This window comes from Oncorhynchus clarkii, chromosome 21 (assembly GCF_045791955.1).
Source record: "Oncorhynchus clarkii lewisi isolate Uvic-CL-2024 chromosome 21, UVic_Ocla_1.0, whole genome shotgun sequence".
NCBI lineage: Eukaryota > Metazoa > Chordata > Actinopteri > Salmoniformes > Salmonidae > Oncorhynchus > Oncorhynchus clarkii.
This window is the reverse complement of record NC_092167.1, coordinates 2,728,455-2,747,241: the sequence shown is the minus strand read 5'-3', so window position 1 is coordinate 2,747,241 and position 18,787 is coordinate 2,728,455. Positions and strand designations below refer to the sequence as shown.

The 18,787-nt window shown below is 48.0% G+C and overlaps 1 protein-coding gene across 3 annotated transcripts in view; it reads right to left on the bottom strand.

Annotated features, from left to right (window-relative positions):
- LOC139379633 (exportin-T-like) overlaps window positions 1–18,787 on the bottom strand; it is a 63,799-nt gene that overhangs the window by 8,095 nt on the left and 36,917 nt on the right. For 2 of the 3 annotated variants that reach the window (XM_071122438.1, XM_071122437.1), the window contains 8 exons: window positions 10,689–10,974; window positions 6,594–6,783; window positions 6,132–6,248; window positions 4,905–5,020; window positions 4,759–4,806; window positions 4,537–4,608; window positions 4,379–4,435; window positions 3,203–3,877 (listed from right to left, as the gene is read on the bottom strand). In XM_071122438.1, coding sequence (XP_070978539.1) covers window positions 3,851–3,877; window positions 4,379–4,435; window positions 4,537–4,608; window positions 4,759–4,806; window positions 4,905–5,020; window positions 6,132–6,248; window positions 6,594–6,783; window positions 10,689–10,974 — 913 coding nt within the window. In that variant the 3' untranslated portion in view covers window positions 3,203–3,850. Of the gene's footprint in view, window positions 1–3,202; window positions 3,878–4,378; window positions 4,436–4,536; window positions 4,609–4,758; window positions 4,807–4,904; window positions 5,021–6,131; window positions 6,249–6,593; window positions 6,784–10,688; window positions 10,975–18,787 lie in introns of those variants that run through there. The other variant, XM_071122439.1, reaches the window with a different exon arrangement.

Genomic DNA, 18,787 nt, shown 5'->3' with positions numbered 1-18,787 from the left:
ACGCATTCCATGAAGGTGCCTGGTGTCTCCCTTTCAGACTTCGAGACAACCAGGTCAGGGGAGTTCCTAATCAGACATAATCAAGTATCAGGGAGGAGCGAAACCCTCCACTGAAAGTGTTTTTGACGCTGAGTGACTCAACATATCAATACTACCTAACACTACGGTAGAAAATAACTGGGACTCAAGGGCACGGAACACGTCGGTTCCTGGGAGGAGCTGAAATAAAACATCCCAGAAATGTTGTGCACAGCTTTGTTTTTACGTCCCTTTCAGTGAACACTTTTCCTTGATGATCCATATTAAGCAGCTGATTAAACAGCATGATCATTACACAGGTGCACCTTGTGCTGGGGACAAAAAGGCCACTAAAGTGTGCAGTGTTACCATGCCACAGATGTTCTCAAGTTGCGGGAGAATGCAATAGGCATGCCGACTGTAGGAACGTCCACCAGAGCTGTTTTAGTGAGTGAATTTGGGAGACTGTCCAAACGGCCTCAACTGCAGGTGAAACCACACCAGCCCGGGTGCTCTACATCCAATTTCTTCACTTGAGGAGGGTGCGGAGGAGTATTTCTGTCTGTAATGAAGCCCTTTTGTCGGGAAAAACTAATTCTGATTGGGTGGGCCTGGCTCCTAAGTGTGTGCCCTCCCAGGCCCACCCAATCAGAAAACTCATTCTGAGTGTGTGCCCTCCCAGGCCCACCCATGGCTACACCCCTGCCCAATCATGTGAATTCCATAGAGTACGATCTAATGAATTTATTTCAATTGACTGATTTCATTAAATGAACTGTAACGGAGTTTAAATCATTGACATGTTTGTTCAGTATATAGTTAACAGGCAGGTTAGCATTACCAATCACATGTCCTCATTGGTCAAGCTGAATTGTGAGTAACAGTTGGGTATAAAATGCTGTTGTCTGGTTATAGTCAGTCCTATGGATCATGCTGCTCAAACCTGTAAAGACGACACGGACTAATCTTTAACATTACATCTCTTCAGAAAAGGAACAGAAGTTCAAAACAACAACAACAACCATCAAACTAATTTATTTACATCCCAACATATTATTCCTTCTTTAAAATAAAACGTCATATTTACATTTTGATCCACTATTAAAAGACTTTCCTTCTGGAAGTGACGGTGTCGTAGCGACCACCGGGGTAAACACTTCGCTAGTCAGTCTGGTCCAGATGTCTCCTGTTGAGGGCAGAGTGGATGACTTCACTCAGTCAGACCCCCCCCCCTCCCCTAAACACTTCGCTAGTCAGTCTGGTCCAGAGTTCTCCTGTTGAGGGCAGAGTGGATGACTTCACTCAGTCACCCCCCCCCCCCCCCACCATCATTCCCTATATGTTGCCCAGGGCCCTATAGTGGACCTTCTGTTAAGCGCCCCCCACCAACAGACAGTAAGTACAGCTGAGATGCAGTTCCTGACATTGTCTGATTTTTTTAGATCACAAACAGATGTTTGTTAAACCAGGTCCTATTCTTTCTGAGGGGACTGAGGGTAGAGAACCTCGTTCAGGGCAGGTCCTATTCTGTCTGAGGGGACTGAGGGTAGAGGAGAACCTTGTTCAGGGCAGGTCCTATTCTGTCTGAGGGGACTGAGGGTAGAGGAGAACCTTGTTCAGGGCAGGTCCTATTCTTTCTGAGGGGACTGAGGGTAGATCCTATTCTGTCTGAGGGGACTGAGGGTAGAGGAGAACCTCGTTCAGGGCAGGTCTTATTCTTGCTGAGGGTAGAGAACCTTGTTCAGGGCAGGTCCTATTCTTTCTGAGGGGGCTGAGGGTAGAGAACCTCGTTCAGGGCAGGTCCTATTCTGTCTGAGGGTAGAGGAGAACCTTGTTCAGGGCAGGTCCTATTCTTTCTGAGGGGACTGAGGGTAGAGAACCTTGTTCAGGGCAGGTCCTATTCTGTCTGAGGGGACTGAGGGTAGAGAACCTCGTTCAGGGCAGGTCCTATTCTGTCTGAGGGTAGAGGAGAACCTTGTTCAGGGCAGGTCCTATTCTGTCTGAGGGGACTGAGGGTAGAGAACCTTGTTCAGGGCAGGTCCTATTCTGTCTGAGGGTAGAGGAGAACCTTGTTCAGGGCAGGGTCCTGTTATGTCTGATAGGACTGAGGGTAGAGGAGAACCTTGTTCAGGGCAGGTCCTATTCTTTCTGAGGGGACTGAGGGTAGAGGAGAACCTTGTTCAGGGCAGGTCCTATTCTTTCTGAGGGGACTGAGGGTAGATCCTATTCTGTCTGAGGGGACTGAGGGTAGATCCTATTCTGTCTGAGGGGACTGAGGGTAGAGGAGAACCTCGTTCAGGGCAGGTCTTATTCTTTCTGAGGGGGCTGAGGGTAGAGAACCTTGTTCAGGGCAGGTCCTATTCTGTCTGAGGGTAGAGGAGAACCTTGTTCAGGGTAGGTCCTATTCTGTCTGAGGGGACTGAGGGTAGAGAACCTTGTTCAGGGCAGGTCCTATTCTGTCTGAGGGTAGAGGAGAACCTTGTTCAGGACAGGTCCTGTTCTGTCTGAGGGGACTGAGGGTAGAGGAGAACCTTGTTCAGGGCAGGTCCTATTCTTTCTGAGGGGACTGAGGGTAGAGGAGAACCTTGTTCAGGGCAGGTCCTATTCTTTCTGAGGGGACTGAGGGTAGAGGAGAACCTTGTTCAGGGCTTGAGTTCATAAAGTATATCTGATCTAGAAGCAGTCCGACCTCTTCTTATTCATAACATCCTCCATCAGCACTCCTACTGAAACACCATGAAGAGGCCCTGACGTTCAGGACATCCTGACAACGTTCTGAGGGACAGGGGCACCTGACAACGTTCAGAGGGACAGGGGTACCTGACAACGTTCAGAGGGACAGGGGTACCTGACAACGTTCTGAGGGACAGGGGTACCTGACAACGTTCTGAGGGACAGGGGTACCTGACAACGTTCTGAGGGACAGGGGCACCTGACAACGTTCAGAGGGACAGGGGTACCTGAAAACGTTCTGAGGGACAGGGGTACCTGACAACGTTCTGAGGGACAGGGGTACCTGACAACGTTACAGAGGTCTGTCATCCACCGTTACAGAGGTCTGTCATCCTCCCGTTAGAGAGGTCTGTCATCCTCCCGTTAGAGGTCTGTCCTGTATATCACGTCAAACTAAAACACATCCTACCCCAACCATCCCATTTCTTCCACAACAGAAACATCTAGAAAAACATGTCTAGCCCTTTTATTTAGTCCAACAATTCCTTCACAGGTCGAAGAGAAACAAAACCTCCACGTTCAACCACTCAAATCAAAGACATCTTGAAAACATTTATTTATTTTTTTTTAAGAAAAAAAAATACATTTTTTATAAACGAATAAATCCTAATCGTTAGACTGTGTTCAGGTCATTGTTGGATCATTACCAACAGACAGATGAGGCTTCAGGCCTGTTAAAGGATACTTGGTATTCTACTATGGAAGCCTCGTTCCATAAGCCCTTCCTCTATACTCTAGTTTACTTCCTGTCTTGCAGAGAATCCAACCAATCACATCTTCACTTGACCAGGGTGCCACCCCAGATGGAGAGCACGTCCTTGATTGGGCCTGGATCAGTTGAGGGGGGTGTGGTCACCGCAGTGAAAGCCTCCTTGACCACTCGTGTCCTTGTGTCTTGGCTCCGTTCCCTCCCACGTGGACAGGATGGGCGGGGTTATGCAGTTACCTTCAGAAGTGCTAAGGCCGCTCCTATGCTAAGCTCTCCGTCTTTAAGATCTCTCTCTCTGTCCGGCTGTCCGTAGTGAGTGGTACTCTCTCACTACCAGTCTTCTCTCTCTCTCTTAGTTTCCTCTCTCAATCCTTCCAGCTCGGTTTGTATTTACAGTTTGGCTCGCTGAAAGAAAGCCTGTGGAGAGAGAGAGAGAGAGAGAGACACAGAGAGAGAGAGAGAGAGACGAGAGAGAGAGAGAGAGACGAGAGACACAGAGAGAGACAGAGACAGAGAGACACACAGAGAGAGAGACACAGAGACACAGAGACACACAGAGAGAGAGAGAGACACAGAGAGAGAGAGAGACACAGAGAGAGAGAGAGACACAGAGAGAGAGAGAGAGAGAGAGAGAGAGACACAGAGAGAGAGAGAGAGAGAGAGAGAGAGAGACACAGAGAGAGAGAGAGAGAGAGAGAGAGAGAGAGAGAGAGAGAGACAGAGAGAGATAGAGAGAGAGAGAGACAGAGAGAGAGAGAGAGAGAGAGAGAGAGACGCAGAGAGAGAGACAGAGACAGAGAGAGAGACAGAGAGAGAGACGCAGAGAGACAGAGATTCGTGTCAGATGTCATTGCTAGTCTCAAGACACAGGCGACAGAGTGGAGATGTTTCCAAGGCAACAACCAGCTGACTACGTACCTTCATGTAGTTTTTGAGGACCTTGGCGTCTGGCTGCTGAAGCACTTGACACACTTCCTGTGACAGGAAGAGGAGGAGGAGTGTTACAGAACTAGGGAACGGGTTACATTTCCGTGCTCGCTTCAGCTGTGATTTGTATGGTTATGCGACAGTGGTACCTGTGTGATTTCAGGTGACACCTGTAGAGAAGGGAGGTACTCCTGTTGAAGGTACTGGATAAACTCCGGACCCTGCCGACCAGGAAGTACAAAACATGACGACAAACACCCTGTCAGCCGTGCATTCATTCATTCATATAAAAAAAAAGGTCCAAGTTCAAGATGGATCAGGTTCTCAAATCAGACGAGCACAACGGAAAGGAAAACCAAACTGGAGCTTACCCTTCTGAGATGAATCATTTTCAACGTCAGAGCACACTCTGACAACGTCTGGAGAAAAGAACAACAAAACAAGGTTTGTCAAATGAGTCCAAACGTCTGTTCTGTAAAGAGACGTGTCTGATACATCTGGTTCCACAGGTACTCACCAGGACGGTCTGGGCGTCCGTGAGATCAAAGGATGGTTTGAGAGGAGCCAGGAAGCATGCTGGGACGATGTGTTTATAGATGAAGTCGGGGAAACCAGCCATACCGTCTTTACCTCCTGAAGGACAAAACATCAGTCCCGGTTCAAAACGTTTCGCTTTTACACCAGGGGTGTATTCATTAGTGCAAACCGTAGCAACAATGTTTTACAATGAAAACCAGAGTTTCTGTCTGGATGAATTCAGCAAGGTCCCTCCCTGTTTCAGCACAGAAGGTTTCTGTTGAACACAAACCAGTCCAAGACAAAAAACACACTAATATCAGCTGGTTGTGTTTCCAGAACAAACCAGTCCAAGACAAAAAACACACTAATATCAGCTGGTTGTGTTTCCAGAACAAACCAGTCCAAGACAAAAAACACACTACTGGTTGTGTTTCCAGAACAAACCAGTCCAAGACAAAAAACACACTAATATCTGCTGGTTGTGTTTCCAGAACAAACCAGTCCAAGACAAAAAACACACTACTATCAGCTGGTTGTGTTTCCAGAACAAACCAGTCCAAGACAAAAAACACACTACTATCAGCTGGTTGTGTTTCCAGAACAAACCAGTCCAAGACAAAAAACACACTACTATCTGCTGGTTGTGTTTCCAGAACAAACCAGTCCAAGACAAAAAACACACTACTATCAGCTGGTTGTGTTTCCAGAACAAACCAGTCCAAGACAAAAAACACACTACTATCAGCTGGTTGTGTTTCCAGAACAAACCAGTCCAAGACAAAAAACACACTACTATCAGCTGGTTGTGTTTCCAGAACAAACCAGTCCAAGACAAAAAACAACCTACTATCAGCTGGTTGTGTTTCCAGAACAAACCAGTCCAAGACAAAAAACAACCTAATATCAGCTGGTTGTGTTTCCAGAACAAACCAGTCCAAGACAAAAAACACACTAATATCTGCTGGTTGTGTTTCCAGAACAATTGTTCTGTCAGGAAGGATCAACAGCAGCAAGACAGGTGGTTGGATACGGAGGGAGGGACAGTGGTTGGATACGGAGGGAGGGAGGTTGGATGGATACGGAGGGAGGGACAGTGGTTGGATACGGAGGGAGGGAGGTTGGATGGATACGGAGGGAGGGAGGGTGGTTGGATACGGAGGGAGGGACGGTGGTTGGATACGGAGGGAGGGAGGTTGGATACGGAGGGAGGGACGGTGGTTCTCACCCCAGAGTTCCACCAGCTTGGACAAGATGATGAAGCAGGTCTTCTGGGCGATGGGGTCGGGGAAGTCGACAGCTCCCTGGATGATGGTGAACAGAACCCTCTCTACGTTCTCAACACCTGAGGAGGAACCACACAACAAATATTTATAGCTGAGGAACCACACACACAGAACCCTGGAGAACCACGCAACAAACATTTATAGCTGAGGAACCACACACACTTAGAACCCTGAGGAATCACACACACTTAGAACCCTGAGGAATCACACACACTTAAATCCCTGGAGAACCACGCAACAAACATTTATAGCTGAGGAACCACACACACACTTAAAACCCTGGAGAACCACGCAACAAACATTTATAGCTGAGGAATCACACACACTTAGAACCCACTTAATGTTCTCAACACCTGGGTAGCAGAACCCTGGAGACCCACAGTACACACTGAGCAGCAGCTCACCCTGGTTGGCCAGGACTTCGTTCATCCCACTGGAGGTTATCGTCTGTATGAAGGTGAAGTAGCTTCTACGTAACATTTGTTTCTCCAGAGCTGCTGCCTGGTCGTTGTCCTCAGCAGGTCGACACAACACCTCAAAGATGGCCAGGACCAGAGGCATGAACACCTGCTGCAGGAAAGGAGACACCTGGTCCTGGAGAGGAGAGAGACAGAGAGGACCATAGACATGAACACCTGGTCCTGGAGAGGAGAGAGACAGAGACACCTGGTCCTGGAGAGGAGAGAGACAGAGACACCTGGTCCTGGAGAGGAGAGAGACAGAGACACCTGGTCCTGGAGAGGAGAGAGACAGAGACACCTGGTCCTGGAGAGGAGAGAGACACCTGGTCCAGGGAATGGGGACATTGACTATAAACCTAAACCTAAACCTAACCCTAAACCTAAACCCCAGGGAATGGGGACATTGACTAACCCTAAACCTAAACCTAAGCCTTTTAGCTGGCCTGTTAGCAGTCAGTCCTCTACCATCGATATTTGGTAAGGGCCGGTTTCCTGGACAGATGAATCTTAGTCGTGGACTAAAGCCCTTCCCATGGAGATCCTACCTTAGTCCAGGAGACCAGCCCCAGATGTCCTCTAACTGTGTAGCAGGTCCCTGGTTACCTTGAACTTAGCGGTGATCTGACTGATGAGGGGTATGAACTCCTGCAGGTCCCTGGTTACCTTGAACTTAGCGGTGATCTGACTGATGAGGGGTATGAACTCCTGCAGGTCCCTGGTTACCTTGAACTTAGTGTCTGACTGATGAGGGGTATAAACTCCTGCAGGTCCCTGGTTACCTTGAACTTAGCGGTGATCTGACTGATGAGGGGTATGAACTCCTGCAGGTCCCTGGTTACCTTGAACTTAGTGTCTGACTGATGAGGGTATGAACTCCTGCAGGTCCCTGGTTACCTTGAACTTAGTGTCTGACTGATGAGGGGTATAAACTCCTGCAGGTCCCTGGTTACCTTGAACTTAGCGGTGATCTGACTGATGAGGGGTATGAACTCCTGCAGGTCCCTGGTTACCTTGAACTTAGTGTCTGACTGATGAGGGGTATAAACTCCTGCAGGTCCCTGGTTACCTTGAACTTAGCGGTGATCTGACTGATGAGGGGTATGAACTCCTGCAGGTCCCTGGTTACCTTGAACTTAGTGTCTGACTGATGAGGGGTATGAACTCCTGCAGGTCCCTGGTTACCTTGAACTTAGTGTCTGACTGATGAGGGGTATAAACTCCTGCAGGTCCCTGGTTACCTTGAACTTAGCGGTGATCTGACTGATGAGGGGTATGAACTCCTGCAGGTCCCTGGTTACCTTGAACTTGGTGTCTGACTGATGAGGGGTATGAACTCCTGCAGGTCCCTGGTTACCTTGAACTTAGTGTCTGACTGATGAGGGTATAAACTCCTGCAGGTCCCTGGTTACCTTGAACTTAGTGTCTGACTGATGAGGGTATAAACTCCTGCAGGTCCCTGGTTACCTTGAACTTAGTGTCTGACTGATGAGGGGTATAAACTCCTGCAGGTCCCTGGTTACCTTGAACTTAGCGGTGATCTGACTGATGAGGGGTATGAACTCCTGCAGGTCCCTGGTTACCTTGAACTTAGCGGTTATCTGACTGATGAGGGGTATGAACTCCTGCAGGTCCCTGGTTACCTTGAACTTAGCGGTTATCTGACTGATGAGGGTATAAACTCCTGCAGGTCCCTGGTTACCTTGAACTTAGCGGTTATCTGACTGATGAGGGTATAAACTCCTGCAGGTCCCTGGTTACCTTGAACTTAGCTGATGAGGGTATAAACTCCTGCAGGTCCCTGGTTACCTTGAACTTAGCGGTGATCTGACTGATGAGGGGTATGAACTCCTGCAGGTCCCTGGTTACCTTGAACTTAGTGTCTGACTGATGAGGGGTATAAACTCCTGCAGGTCCCTGGATACCTTGAACTTAGCGGTGATCTGACTGATGAGGGGTATGAACTCCTGCAGGTCCCTGGTTACCTTGAACTTAGTGTCTGACTGATGAGGGTATGAACTCCTGCAGGTCCCTGGTTACCTTGAACTTAGTGTCTGACTGATGAGGGGTATAAACTCCTGCAGGTCCCTGGTTACCTTGAACTTAGCGGTGATCTGACTGATGAGGGGTATGAACTCCTGCAGGTCCCTGGTTACCTTGAACTTAGTGTCTGACTGATGAGGGGTATGAACTCCTGCAGGTCCCTGGTTACCTTGAACTTAGTGTCTGACTGATGAGGGGTATAAACTCCTGCAGGTCCCTGGTTACCTTGAACTTAGCGGTGATCTGACTGATGAGGGGTATGAACTCCTGCAGGTCCCTGGTTACCTTGAACTTAGCGGTGATCTGACTGATGAGGGGTATGAACTCCTGCAGGTCCCTGGTTACCTTGAACTTGGTGTCTGACTGATGAGGGGTATAAACTCCTGCAGGTCCCTGGTTACCTTGAACTTAGTGTCTGACTGATGAGGGTATAAACTCCTGCAGGTCCCTGGTTACCTTGAACTTAGTGTCTGACTGATGAGGGGTATAAACTCCTGCAGGTCCCTGGTTACCTTGAACTTAGCGGTGATCTGACTGATGAGGGGTATGAACTCCTGCAGGTCCCTGGTTACCTTGAACTTAGCGGTTATCTGACTGATGAGGGGTATGAACTCCTGCAGGTCCCTGGTTACCTTGAACTTAGCGGTGATCTGACTGATGAGGGTATAAACTCCTGCAGGTCCCTGGTTACCTTGAACTTAGCGGTTATCTGACTGATGAGGGTATAAACTCCTGCAGGTCCCTGGTTACCTTGAACTTAGCGGTGATCTGACTGATGAGGGGTATAAACTCCTGCAGGTCCCTGGTTACCTTGAACTTAGCGGTGATCTGACTGATGAGGGGTATAAACTCCTGCAGGTCCCTGGTTACCTTGAACTTAGCGGTGATCTGACTGATGAGGGGTATAAACTCCTGCAGGTCCCTGGTTACCTTGAACTTAGCGGTGATCTGACTGATGAGGGGTATAAACTCCTGCAGGTCCCTGGTTACCTTGAACTTAGCGGTGATCTGACTGATGAGGGGTATAAACTCCTGCAGGTCCCTGGTTACCTTGAACTTAGCGGTGATCTGACTGATGAGGGGTATAAACTCCTGCAGGTCCCTAGTTACCTTGAACTTAGCGGTGATCTGACTGATGAGGGGTATGAACTCCTGCAGGTCCCTGGTTACCTTGAACTTAGCGGTGATCTGACTGATGAGGGGTATAAACTCCTGCAGGTCCCTGGTTACCTTGAACTTAGCGGTGATCTGACTGATGAGGGGTATGAACTCCTGCAGGTCCCTGGTTACCTTGAACTTAGCGGTGATCTGACTGATGAGGGGTATGAACTCCTGCAGGTCCCTGGTTACCTTGAACTTAGCGGTGATCTGACTGATGAGGGGTATGAACTCCTGCAGGTCCCTGGTTACCTTGAACTTAGCGGTGATCTGACTGATGAGGGGTATAAACTCCTGCAGGTCCCTGGTTACCTTGAACTTAGCGGTGATCTGACTGATGAGGGGTATAAACTCCTGCAGGTCCCCCTGGTTACCTTGAACTTAGTGTCTGACTGATGAGGGTATAAACTCCTGCAGGTCCCTGGTTACCTTGAACTTAGTGTCTGACTGATGAGGGTATAAACTCCTGCAGGTCCCTGGTTACCTTGAACTTAGCGGTGATCTGACTGATGAGGGGTATGAACTCCTGCAGGTCCCTGGTTACCTTGAACTTAGTGTCTGACTGATGAGGGTATAAACTCCTGCAGGTCCCTGGTTACCTTGAACTTAGCGGTGATCTGACTGATGAGGGTATAAACTCCTGCAGGTCCCTGGTTACCTTGAACTTAGCGGTGATCTGACTGATGAGGGGTATGAACTCCTGCAGGTCCCTGGTTACCTTGAACTTAGCGGTGATCTGACTGATGAGGGGTATAAACTCCTGCAGGTCCCTGGTTACCTTGAACTTAGCGGTGATCTGACTGATGAGGGGTATAAACTCCTGCAGGTCCCCCTGGTTACCTTGAACTTAGCGGTGATCTGACTGATGAGGGGTATGAACTCCTGCAGGTCCCTGGCCTCGCAGTCCTTCAGCATGTGCTCCGATGCCGACGGGACGAAGGGCAGGACCTCTTCTTCGAGACAGATGATCATGCGGTGAAGGAAGGAGCGGACAGCGCTACGCAGAGACCCCCTCTGGACAGGACAGCTCAGTGCAGGCAGGAAGGTCTGCAGACAGTCTCTGTAGACTTCAGTACATCCACACTGCTTCACTGTCTGCTTGTTGCTGAACGCCTTACTGGTACGACTAGAGGGGGAAACATAGAGAGAGGGAGGGGAGAGAGGGAGAGAGGGGAGAGAGAGGGAGAGGGGAGGGAAGAGAGAGGGAGGGGAGAGAGAAGGGAGGAGATGGGAGAGGGGGAGAGAGAGGGGGAGAGAGAGAGAGGGAGAGAGAGGGAGGGAAGAGAGAGAGAGGGGAGAGAGGAGAGGAAGAGAGAGAGGGAGAAAGAGGGAGAGAGAGAGAGAAGCGCAGAGATGGGAGAGGGGGAAGGAGAGGGAGGGGGAGAGAGATGTAGTATTTTTAGCAGGAACAGAACTTGTAAACCCAGAGAGAAGAGTGCTGAGCGATTAGTGCTTTTTGAGGTGGGTTCGGTTTCAGTTCTATAAATAACTAGTGAATGTTTTATACATTATCTGGGTTGAATGCTGTAACAGAATGAAATAAAAGGCCATTACTGCTCATCACTTATTAACCATTTATTCACATGACTTTAAGACACACGACATGACATTATCTCTGAAGACTACATTACCAGACATTATCTCTGAAGACTACATTACCAGACATTATCTCTGAAGACTACATGACCCGACATTATCTCTGAAGACTACTGTACATGACCCGACATTATCTCTGAAGACTACTGTACATGACCCGACATTATCTCTGAAGACTACTGTACATGACCCGACATTATCTCTGAAGACTACTGTACATGACCCGACATTATCTCTGAAGACTACTGTACATGACCAGACATTATCTCTGAAGACTACTGTACATGACCAGACATTATCTCTGAAGACTACTGTACATGACCAGACATTGTCTCTGAAGACTACTGTACATGACCAGACATTATCTCTGAAGACTACTGTACATGACCAGACATTATCTCTGAAGACTACTGTACATGAACATTATCTCTGAAGACTACTCTACATGACCAAAAGTTTGTGGACACCTGCTCAGCCAACAACTCATTCCAAAATCATGGGCATTAATATGGAGTTGCCCCCCCCCACCCCCTTGCTGCTATAACAGCCTCCACTCTTCTGGGAAGGCTTTCCACTAGATGTTGGAACATTACTGCTATAACAGTCTCCACTCTTCTGGGAAGGCTTTCCACTAGATGTAGGAACATTGCTGCTATAACAGCCTCCACTCTTCTGGGAAGGCTTTCCACTAGATGTAGGAACATTGCTGCTATAACAGCCTCCACTCTTCTGGGAAGGCTTTCCACTAGATGTTGGAACATTGCTGCTATGACAGCCTCCACTCTTCTGGGAAGGCTTTCTACTAGATGTGGGAACGTTGCTGTGGGGACTTGCTTCCATTCAGCCACAAGAGCCTTAGTGAGGTCGGGGGCTGATGTTGGATCATTGCTGTGGGGACTTGCTTCCATTCAGCCACAACAGCATTGGTGAGGTCGGGGGCTGATGTTGGATCATTGCTGTGGGGACTTGCTTCCATTCAGCCACAACAGCCTTAGTGAGGTCGGGGGCTGATGTGGGAACGTTGCTGTGGGGACTTGCTTCCATTCAGCCACAACAGCCTTAGTGAGGTCGGGGGCTGATGTGGGAACGTTGCTGTGGGGACTTGCTTCCATTCAGCCACAACAGCCTTAGTGAGGTCGGGGGCTGATGTTGGATCATTGCTGTGGGGACTTGCTTCCATTCAGCCACAACAGCATTAGTGAGGTCGGGGACTTGATGTTGAGCGATTAGGTCTGGATCGCACTCACTTCTTTTTATAAGAAACATTAATGTGTTGAAAATCCCTAATTGTTTGCGTAGTCAACTTACGCACAGCCCTGACACACACACTTAGACATGCCACCGGGGGTCTTTTCACAGTCCACAAATCCAGAACAAATCCAAGAACGTGTACAGTATTATATAGAGCCCTTATTGCACGGAACTTCCTTCCATCTCATATTGCTCAAATAAACAGCAAACCTGGTTTAACAAAACAGATAAAGCAACACCTCACGGCACAACGCCTCTCCCCTATTGGACCTAGATAGTCTGTGTGTATTGATATGAGAGCAGATAAAGTGGCACAACGCCTCGCACCTATTGGACCTAGATAGTCTGTATGTATTGATATGAGGGCAGATACAGCAACACCTGGTGGCACAACGCCTCTCCCCTATTGGACCTAGATAGTCTGTATGTATTGATATGAGGGCAGATAAAGCAACGCCTCTCCTCTATTGGACCTAGATAGTCTGTATGTATTGATATGAGGGCAGATACAGCATCACCTGGTGGCACAACGCCTCTCCCCTATTGGACCTAGATAGTCTGTATGTATTGATATGAGGGCAGATAAAGCAACGCCTCTCCTCTATTGGACCTAGATAGTCTGTATGTATTGATATGAGGGCAGATAAAGTGGCACAACGCCTCTCCTCTATTGGACCTAGATAGTCTGTATGTATTGATATGAGGGCAGATACAGCAACACCTGGTGGCACAACGCCTCTCCTCTATTGGACCTAGATAGTCTGTATGTATTGATATGAGGGCAGATAAAGCAACGCCTCTCCCCTATTGGACCCAGATAGTCTGTATGTATTGATATGAGGGCAGATACAGCAACACCTGGTGGCACAACGCCTCTCCTCTATTGGACCTAGATAGTCTGTATGTATTGATATGAGGGCAGATAAAGTGGCACAACGCCTCTCCTCTATTGGACCTAGATAGTCTGTATGTATTGATATGAGGGCAGATAAAGTGGCACAACGCCTCTCCCCTATTGGACCTAGATAGTCTGTATGTATTGATATGAGGGCAGATACAGCAACACCTGGTGGCACAACGCCTCTCCCCTATTGGACCCAGATAGTCTGTATGTATTGATATGAGGGCAGATAAAGCAACGCCTCTCCCCTATTGGACCTAGATAGTCTGTATGTATTGATATGAGGGCAGATACAGCAACACCTGGTGGCACAACGCCTCTCCCCTATTGGACCTAGATAGTCTGTATGTATTGATATGAGGGCAGATAAAGCAACGCCTCTCCTCTATTGGACCTAGATAGTCTGTATGTATTGATATGAGGGCAGATACAGCATCACCTGGTGGCACAACGCCTCTCCCCTATTGGACCTAGATAGTCTGTATGTATTGATATGAGGGCAGATAAAGCAACGCCTCTCCTCTATTGGACCTAGATAGTCTGTATGTATTGATATGAGGGCAGATACAGCAACACCTGGTGGCACAACGCCTCTCCTCTATTGGACCTAGATAGTCTGTATGTATTGATATGAGGGCAGATAAAGCAACGCCTCTCCCCTATTGGACCCAGATAGTCTGTATGTATTGATATGAGGGCAGATACAGCAACACCTGGTGGCACAACGCCTCTCCTCTATTGGACCTAGATAGTCTGTATGTATTGATATGAGGGCAGATAAAGTGGCACAACACCTCGCCCCTATTGGACCTAGATAGTCTGTATGTATTGATATGAGGGCAGATAAAGTGGCACAACACCTCGCCCCTATTGGACCTAGATAGTCTGTATGTATTGATATGAGGGCAGATACAGCAACACCTGGTGGCACAACGCCTCTCCTCTATTGGACCTAGATAGTCTGTATGTATTGATATGAGGGCAGATAAAGCAACGCCTCGCCTCTATTGGACCTAGATAGTCTGTATGTATTGATATGAGGGCAGATACAGCATCACCTGGTGGCACAACGCCTCTCCTCTATTGGACCTAGATAGTCTGTATGTATTGATATGAGGGCAGATACAGCATCACCTGGTGGCACAACGCCTCTCCCCTATTGGACCTAGATAGTCTGTATGTATTGATATGAGGGCAGATACAGCATCACCTGGTGGCACAACACCTCTCCCCTATTGGACCTAGATAGTCTGTATGTATTGATATGAGGGCAGATAAAGTGGCACAACGCCTCTCCTCTATTGGACCTAGATAGTCTGTATGTATTGATATGAGGGCAGATACAGCATCACCTGGTGGCACAACGCCTCTCCTCTATTGGACCTAGATAGTCTGTATGTATTGATATGAGGGCAGATACAGCATCACCTGGTGGCACAACGCCTCTCCCCTATTGGACCTAGATAGTCTGTATGTATTGATATGAGGGCAGATACAGCATCACCTGGTGGCACAACGCCTCTCCTCTATTGGACCCAGATAGTCTATATGTATTGATATGAGGGCAGATACAGCAACACCTGGTGGCACAACGCCTCTCCTCTATTGGACCTAGATAGTCTGTATGTATTGATATGAGGGCAGATAAAGCAACGCCTCTCCCCTATTGGACCTAGATAGTCTGTATGTATTGATATGAGGGCAGATACAGCATCACCTGGTGGCACAATGCCTCTCCTCTATTGGACCTAGATAGTCTGTATGTATTGATATGAGGGCAGATAAAGCAACGCCTCTCCTCTATTGGACCTAGATAGTCTGTATGTATTGATATGAGGGCAGATAAAGCAACGCCTCTCCCCTATTGGACCTAGATAGTCTGTATGTATTGATATGAGGGCAGATACAGCATCACCTGGTGGCACAACGCCTCTCCTCTATTGGACCTAGATAGTCTGTATGTATTGATATGAGGGCAGATAAAGTGGCACAACGCCTCTCCCCTATTGGACCTAGATAGTCTGTATGTATTGATATGAGGGCAGATAAAGCAACGCCTCTCCTCTATTGGACCTAGATAGTCTGTATGTATTGATATGAGGGCAGATAAAGTGGCACAACGCCTCTCCCCTATTGGACCTAGATAGTCTGTATGTATTGATATGAGGGCAGATAAAGCAACGCCTCTCCTCTATTGGACCTAGATAGTCTGTATGTATTGATATGAGGGCAGATAAAGTGGCACAACGCCTCTCCTCTATTGGACCTAGATAGTCTGTATGTATTGATATGAGGGCAGATACAGCAACACCTGGTGGCACAACGCCTCTCCTCTATTGGACCTAGATAGTCTGTATGTATTGATATGAGGGCAGATAAAGCAACGCCTCTCCCCTATTGGACCCAGATAGTCTGTATGTATTGATATGAGGGCAGATACAGCAACACCTGGTGGCACAACGCCTCTCCTCTATTGGACCTAGATAGTCTGTATGTATTGATATGAGGGCAGATAAAGTGGCACAACGCCTCTCCCCTATTGGACCTAGATAGTCTGTATGTATTGATATGAGGGCAGATACAGCAACACCTGGTGGCACAACGCCTCTCCCCTATTGGACCTAGATAGTCTGTATGTATTGATATGAGGGCAGATAAAGCAACGCCTCTCCCCTATTGGACCTAGATAGTCTGTATGTATTGATATGAGGGCAGATACAGCAACACCTGGTGGCACAACGCCTCTCCCCTATTGGACCTAGATAGTCTGTATGTATTGATATGAGGGCAGATAAAGTGGCACAACACCTCGCCCCTATTGGACCTAGATAGTCTGTATGTATTGATATGAGGGCAGATAAAGTGGCACAACACCTCGCCCCTATTGGACCTAGATAGTCTGTATGTATTGATATGAGGGCAGATACAGCAACACCTGGTGGCACAACGCCTCTCCTCTATTGGACCTAGATAGTCTGTATGTATTGATATGAGGGCAGATAAAGCAACGCCTCGCCTCTATTGGACCTAGATAGTCTGTATGTATTGATATGAGGGCAGATACAGCATCACCTGGTGGCACAACGCCTCTCCTCTATTGGACCTAGATAGTCTGTATGTATTGATATGAGGGCAGATACAGCATCACCTGGTGGCACAACGCCTCTCCCCTATTGGACCTAGATAGTCTGTATGTATTGATATGAGGGCAGATACAGCATCACCTGGTGGCACAACACCTCTCCCCTATTGGACCTAGATAGTCTGTATGTATTGATATGAGGGCAGATAAAGTGGCACAACGCCTCTCCTCTATTGGACCTAGATAGTCTGTATGTATTGATATGAGGGCAGATACAGCATCACCTGGTGGCACAACGCCTCTCCTCTATTGGACCTAGATAGTCTGTATGTATTGATATGAGGGCAGATACAGCATCACCTGGTGGCACAACGCCTCTCCTCTATTGGACCTAGATAGTCTGTATGTATTGATATGAGGGCAGATACAGCATCACCTGGTGGCACAACGCCTCTCCTCTATTGGACCTAGATAGTCTGTATGTATTGATATGAGGGCAGATAAAGTGGCACAACGCCTCTCCCCTATTGGACCTAGATAGTCTGTATGTATTGATATGAGGGCAGATAAAGCAACGCCTCTCCTCTATTGGACCTAGATAGTCTGTATGTATTGATATGAGGGCAGATAAAGTGGCACAACGCCTCTCCTCTATTGGACCTAGATAGTCTGTATGTATTGATATGAGGGCAGATACAGCAACACCTGGTGGCACAACGCCTCTCCCCTATTGGACCTAGATAGTCTGTATGTATTGATATGAGGGCAGATACAGCAACACCTGGTGGCACAACGCCTCTCCTCTATTGGACCTAGATAGTCTGTATGTATTGATATGAGGGCAGATAAAGCAACGCCTCTCCCCTATTGGACCCAGATAGTCTGTATGTATTGATATGAGGGCAGATACAGCAACACCTGGTGGCACAACGCCTCTCCTCTATTGGACCTAGATAGTCTGTATGTATTGATATGAGGGCAGATAAAGTGGCACAACGCCTCTCCTCTATTGGACCTAGATAGTCTGTATGTATTGATATGAGGGCAGATAAAGTGGCACAACGCCTCTCCCCTATTGGACCTAGATAGTCTGTATGTATTGATATGAGGGCAGATACAGCAACACCTGGTGGCACAACGCCTCTCCCCTATTGGACCTAGATAGTCTGTATGTATTGATATGAGGGCAGATAAAGCAACGCCTCTCCCCTATTGGACCTAGATAGTCTGTATGTATTGATATGAGGGCAGATACAGCAACACCTGGTGGCACAACGCCTCTCCCCTATTGGACCTAGATAGTCTGTATGTATTGATATGAGGGCAGATAAAGTGGCACAACACCTCGCCCCTATTGGACCTAGATAGTCTGTATGTATTGATATGAGGGCAGATAAAGTGGCACAACACCTCGCCCCTATTGGACCTAGATAGTCTGTATGTATTGATATGAGGGCAGATAAAGCAACGCCTGGTGGCACAACGCCTCTCCCCTATTGGACCTAGATAGTCTGTATGTATTGATATGAGGGCAGATACAGCAACACCTGGTGGCACAACGCCTCTCCCCTATTGGACCTAGATAGTCTGTATGTATTGATATGAGGGCAGATACAGCAACACCTGGTGGCACAACGCCTCTCCTCTATTGGACCTAGATAGTCTGTATGTATTGATATGAGGGCAGATAAAGCAACGCCTCGCCTCTATTGGACCTAGATAGTCTGTATGTATTGATATGAGGGCAGATACAGCATCACCTGGTGGCACAACGCCTCTCCTCTATTGGACCTAGATAGTCTGTATGTATTGATATGAGGGCAGATACAGCATCACCTGGTGGCACAACGCCTCTCCCCTATTGGACCTAGATAGTCTGTATGTATTGATATGAGGGCAGATACAGCATCACCTGGTGGCACAACGCCTCTCCTCTATTGGACCCAGATAGTCTGTATGTATTGATATGAGGGCAGATACAGCAACACCTGGTGGCACAACGCCTCTCCTCTATTGGACCTAGATAGTCTGTATGTATTGATATGAGGGCAGATAAAGCAACGCCTCTCCCCTATTGGACCTAGATAGTCTGTATGTATTGATATGAGG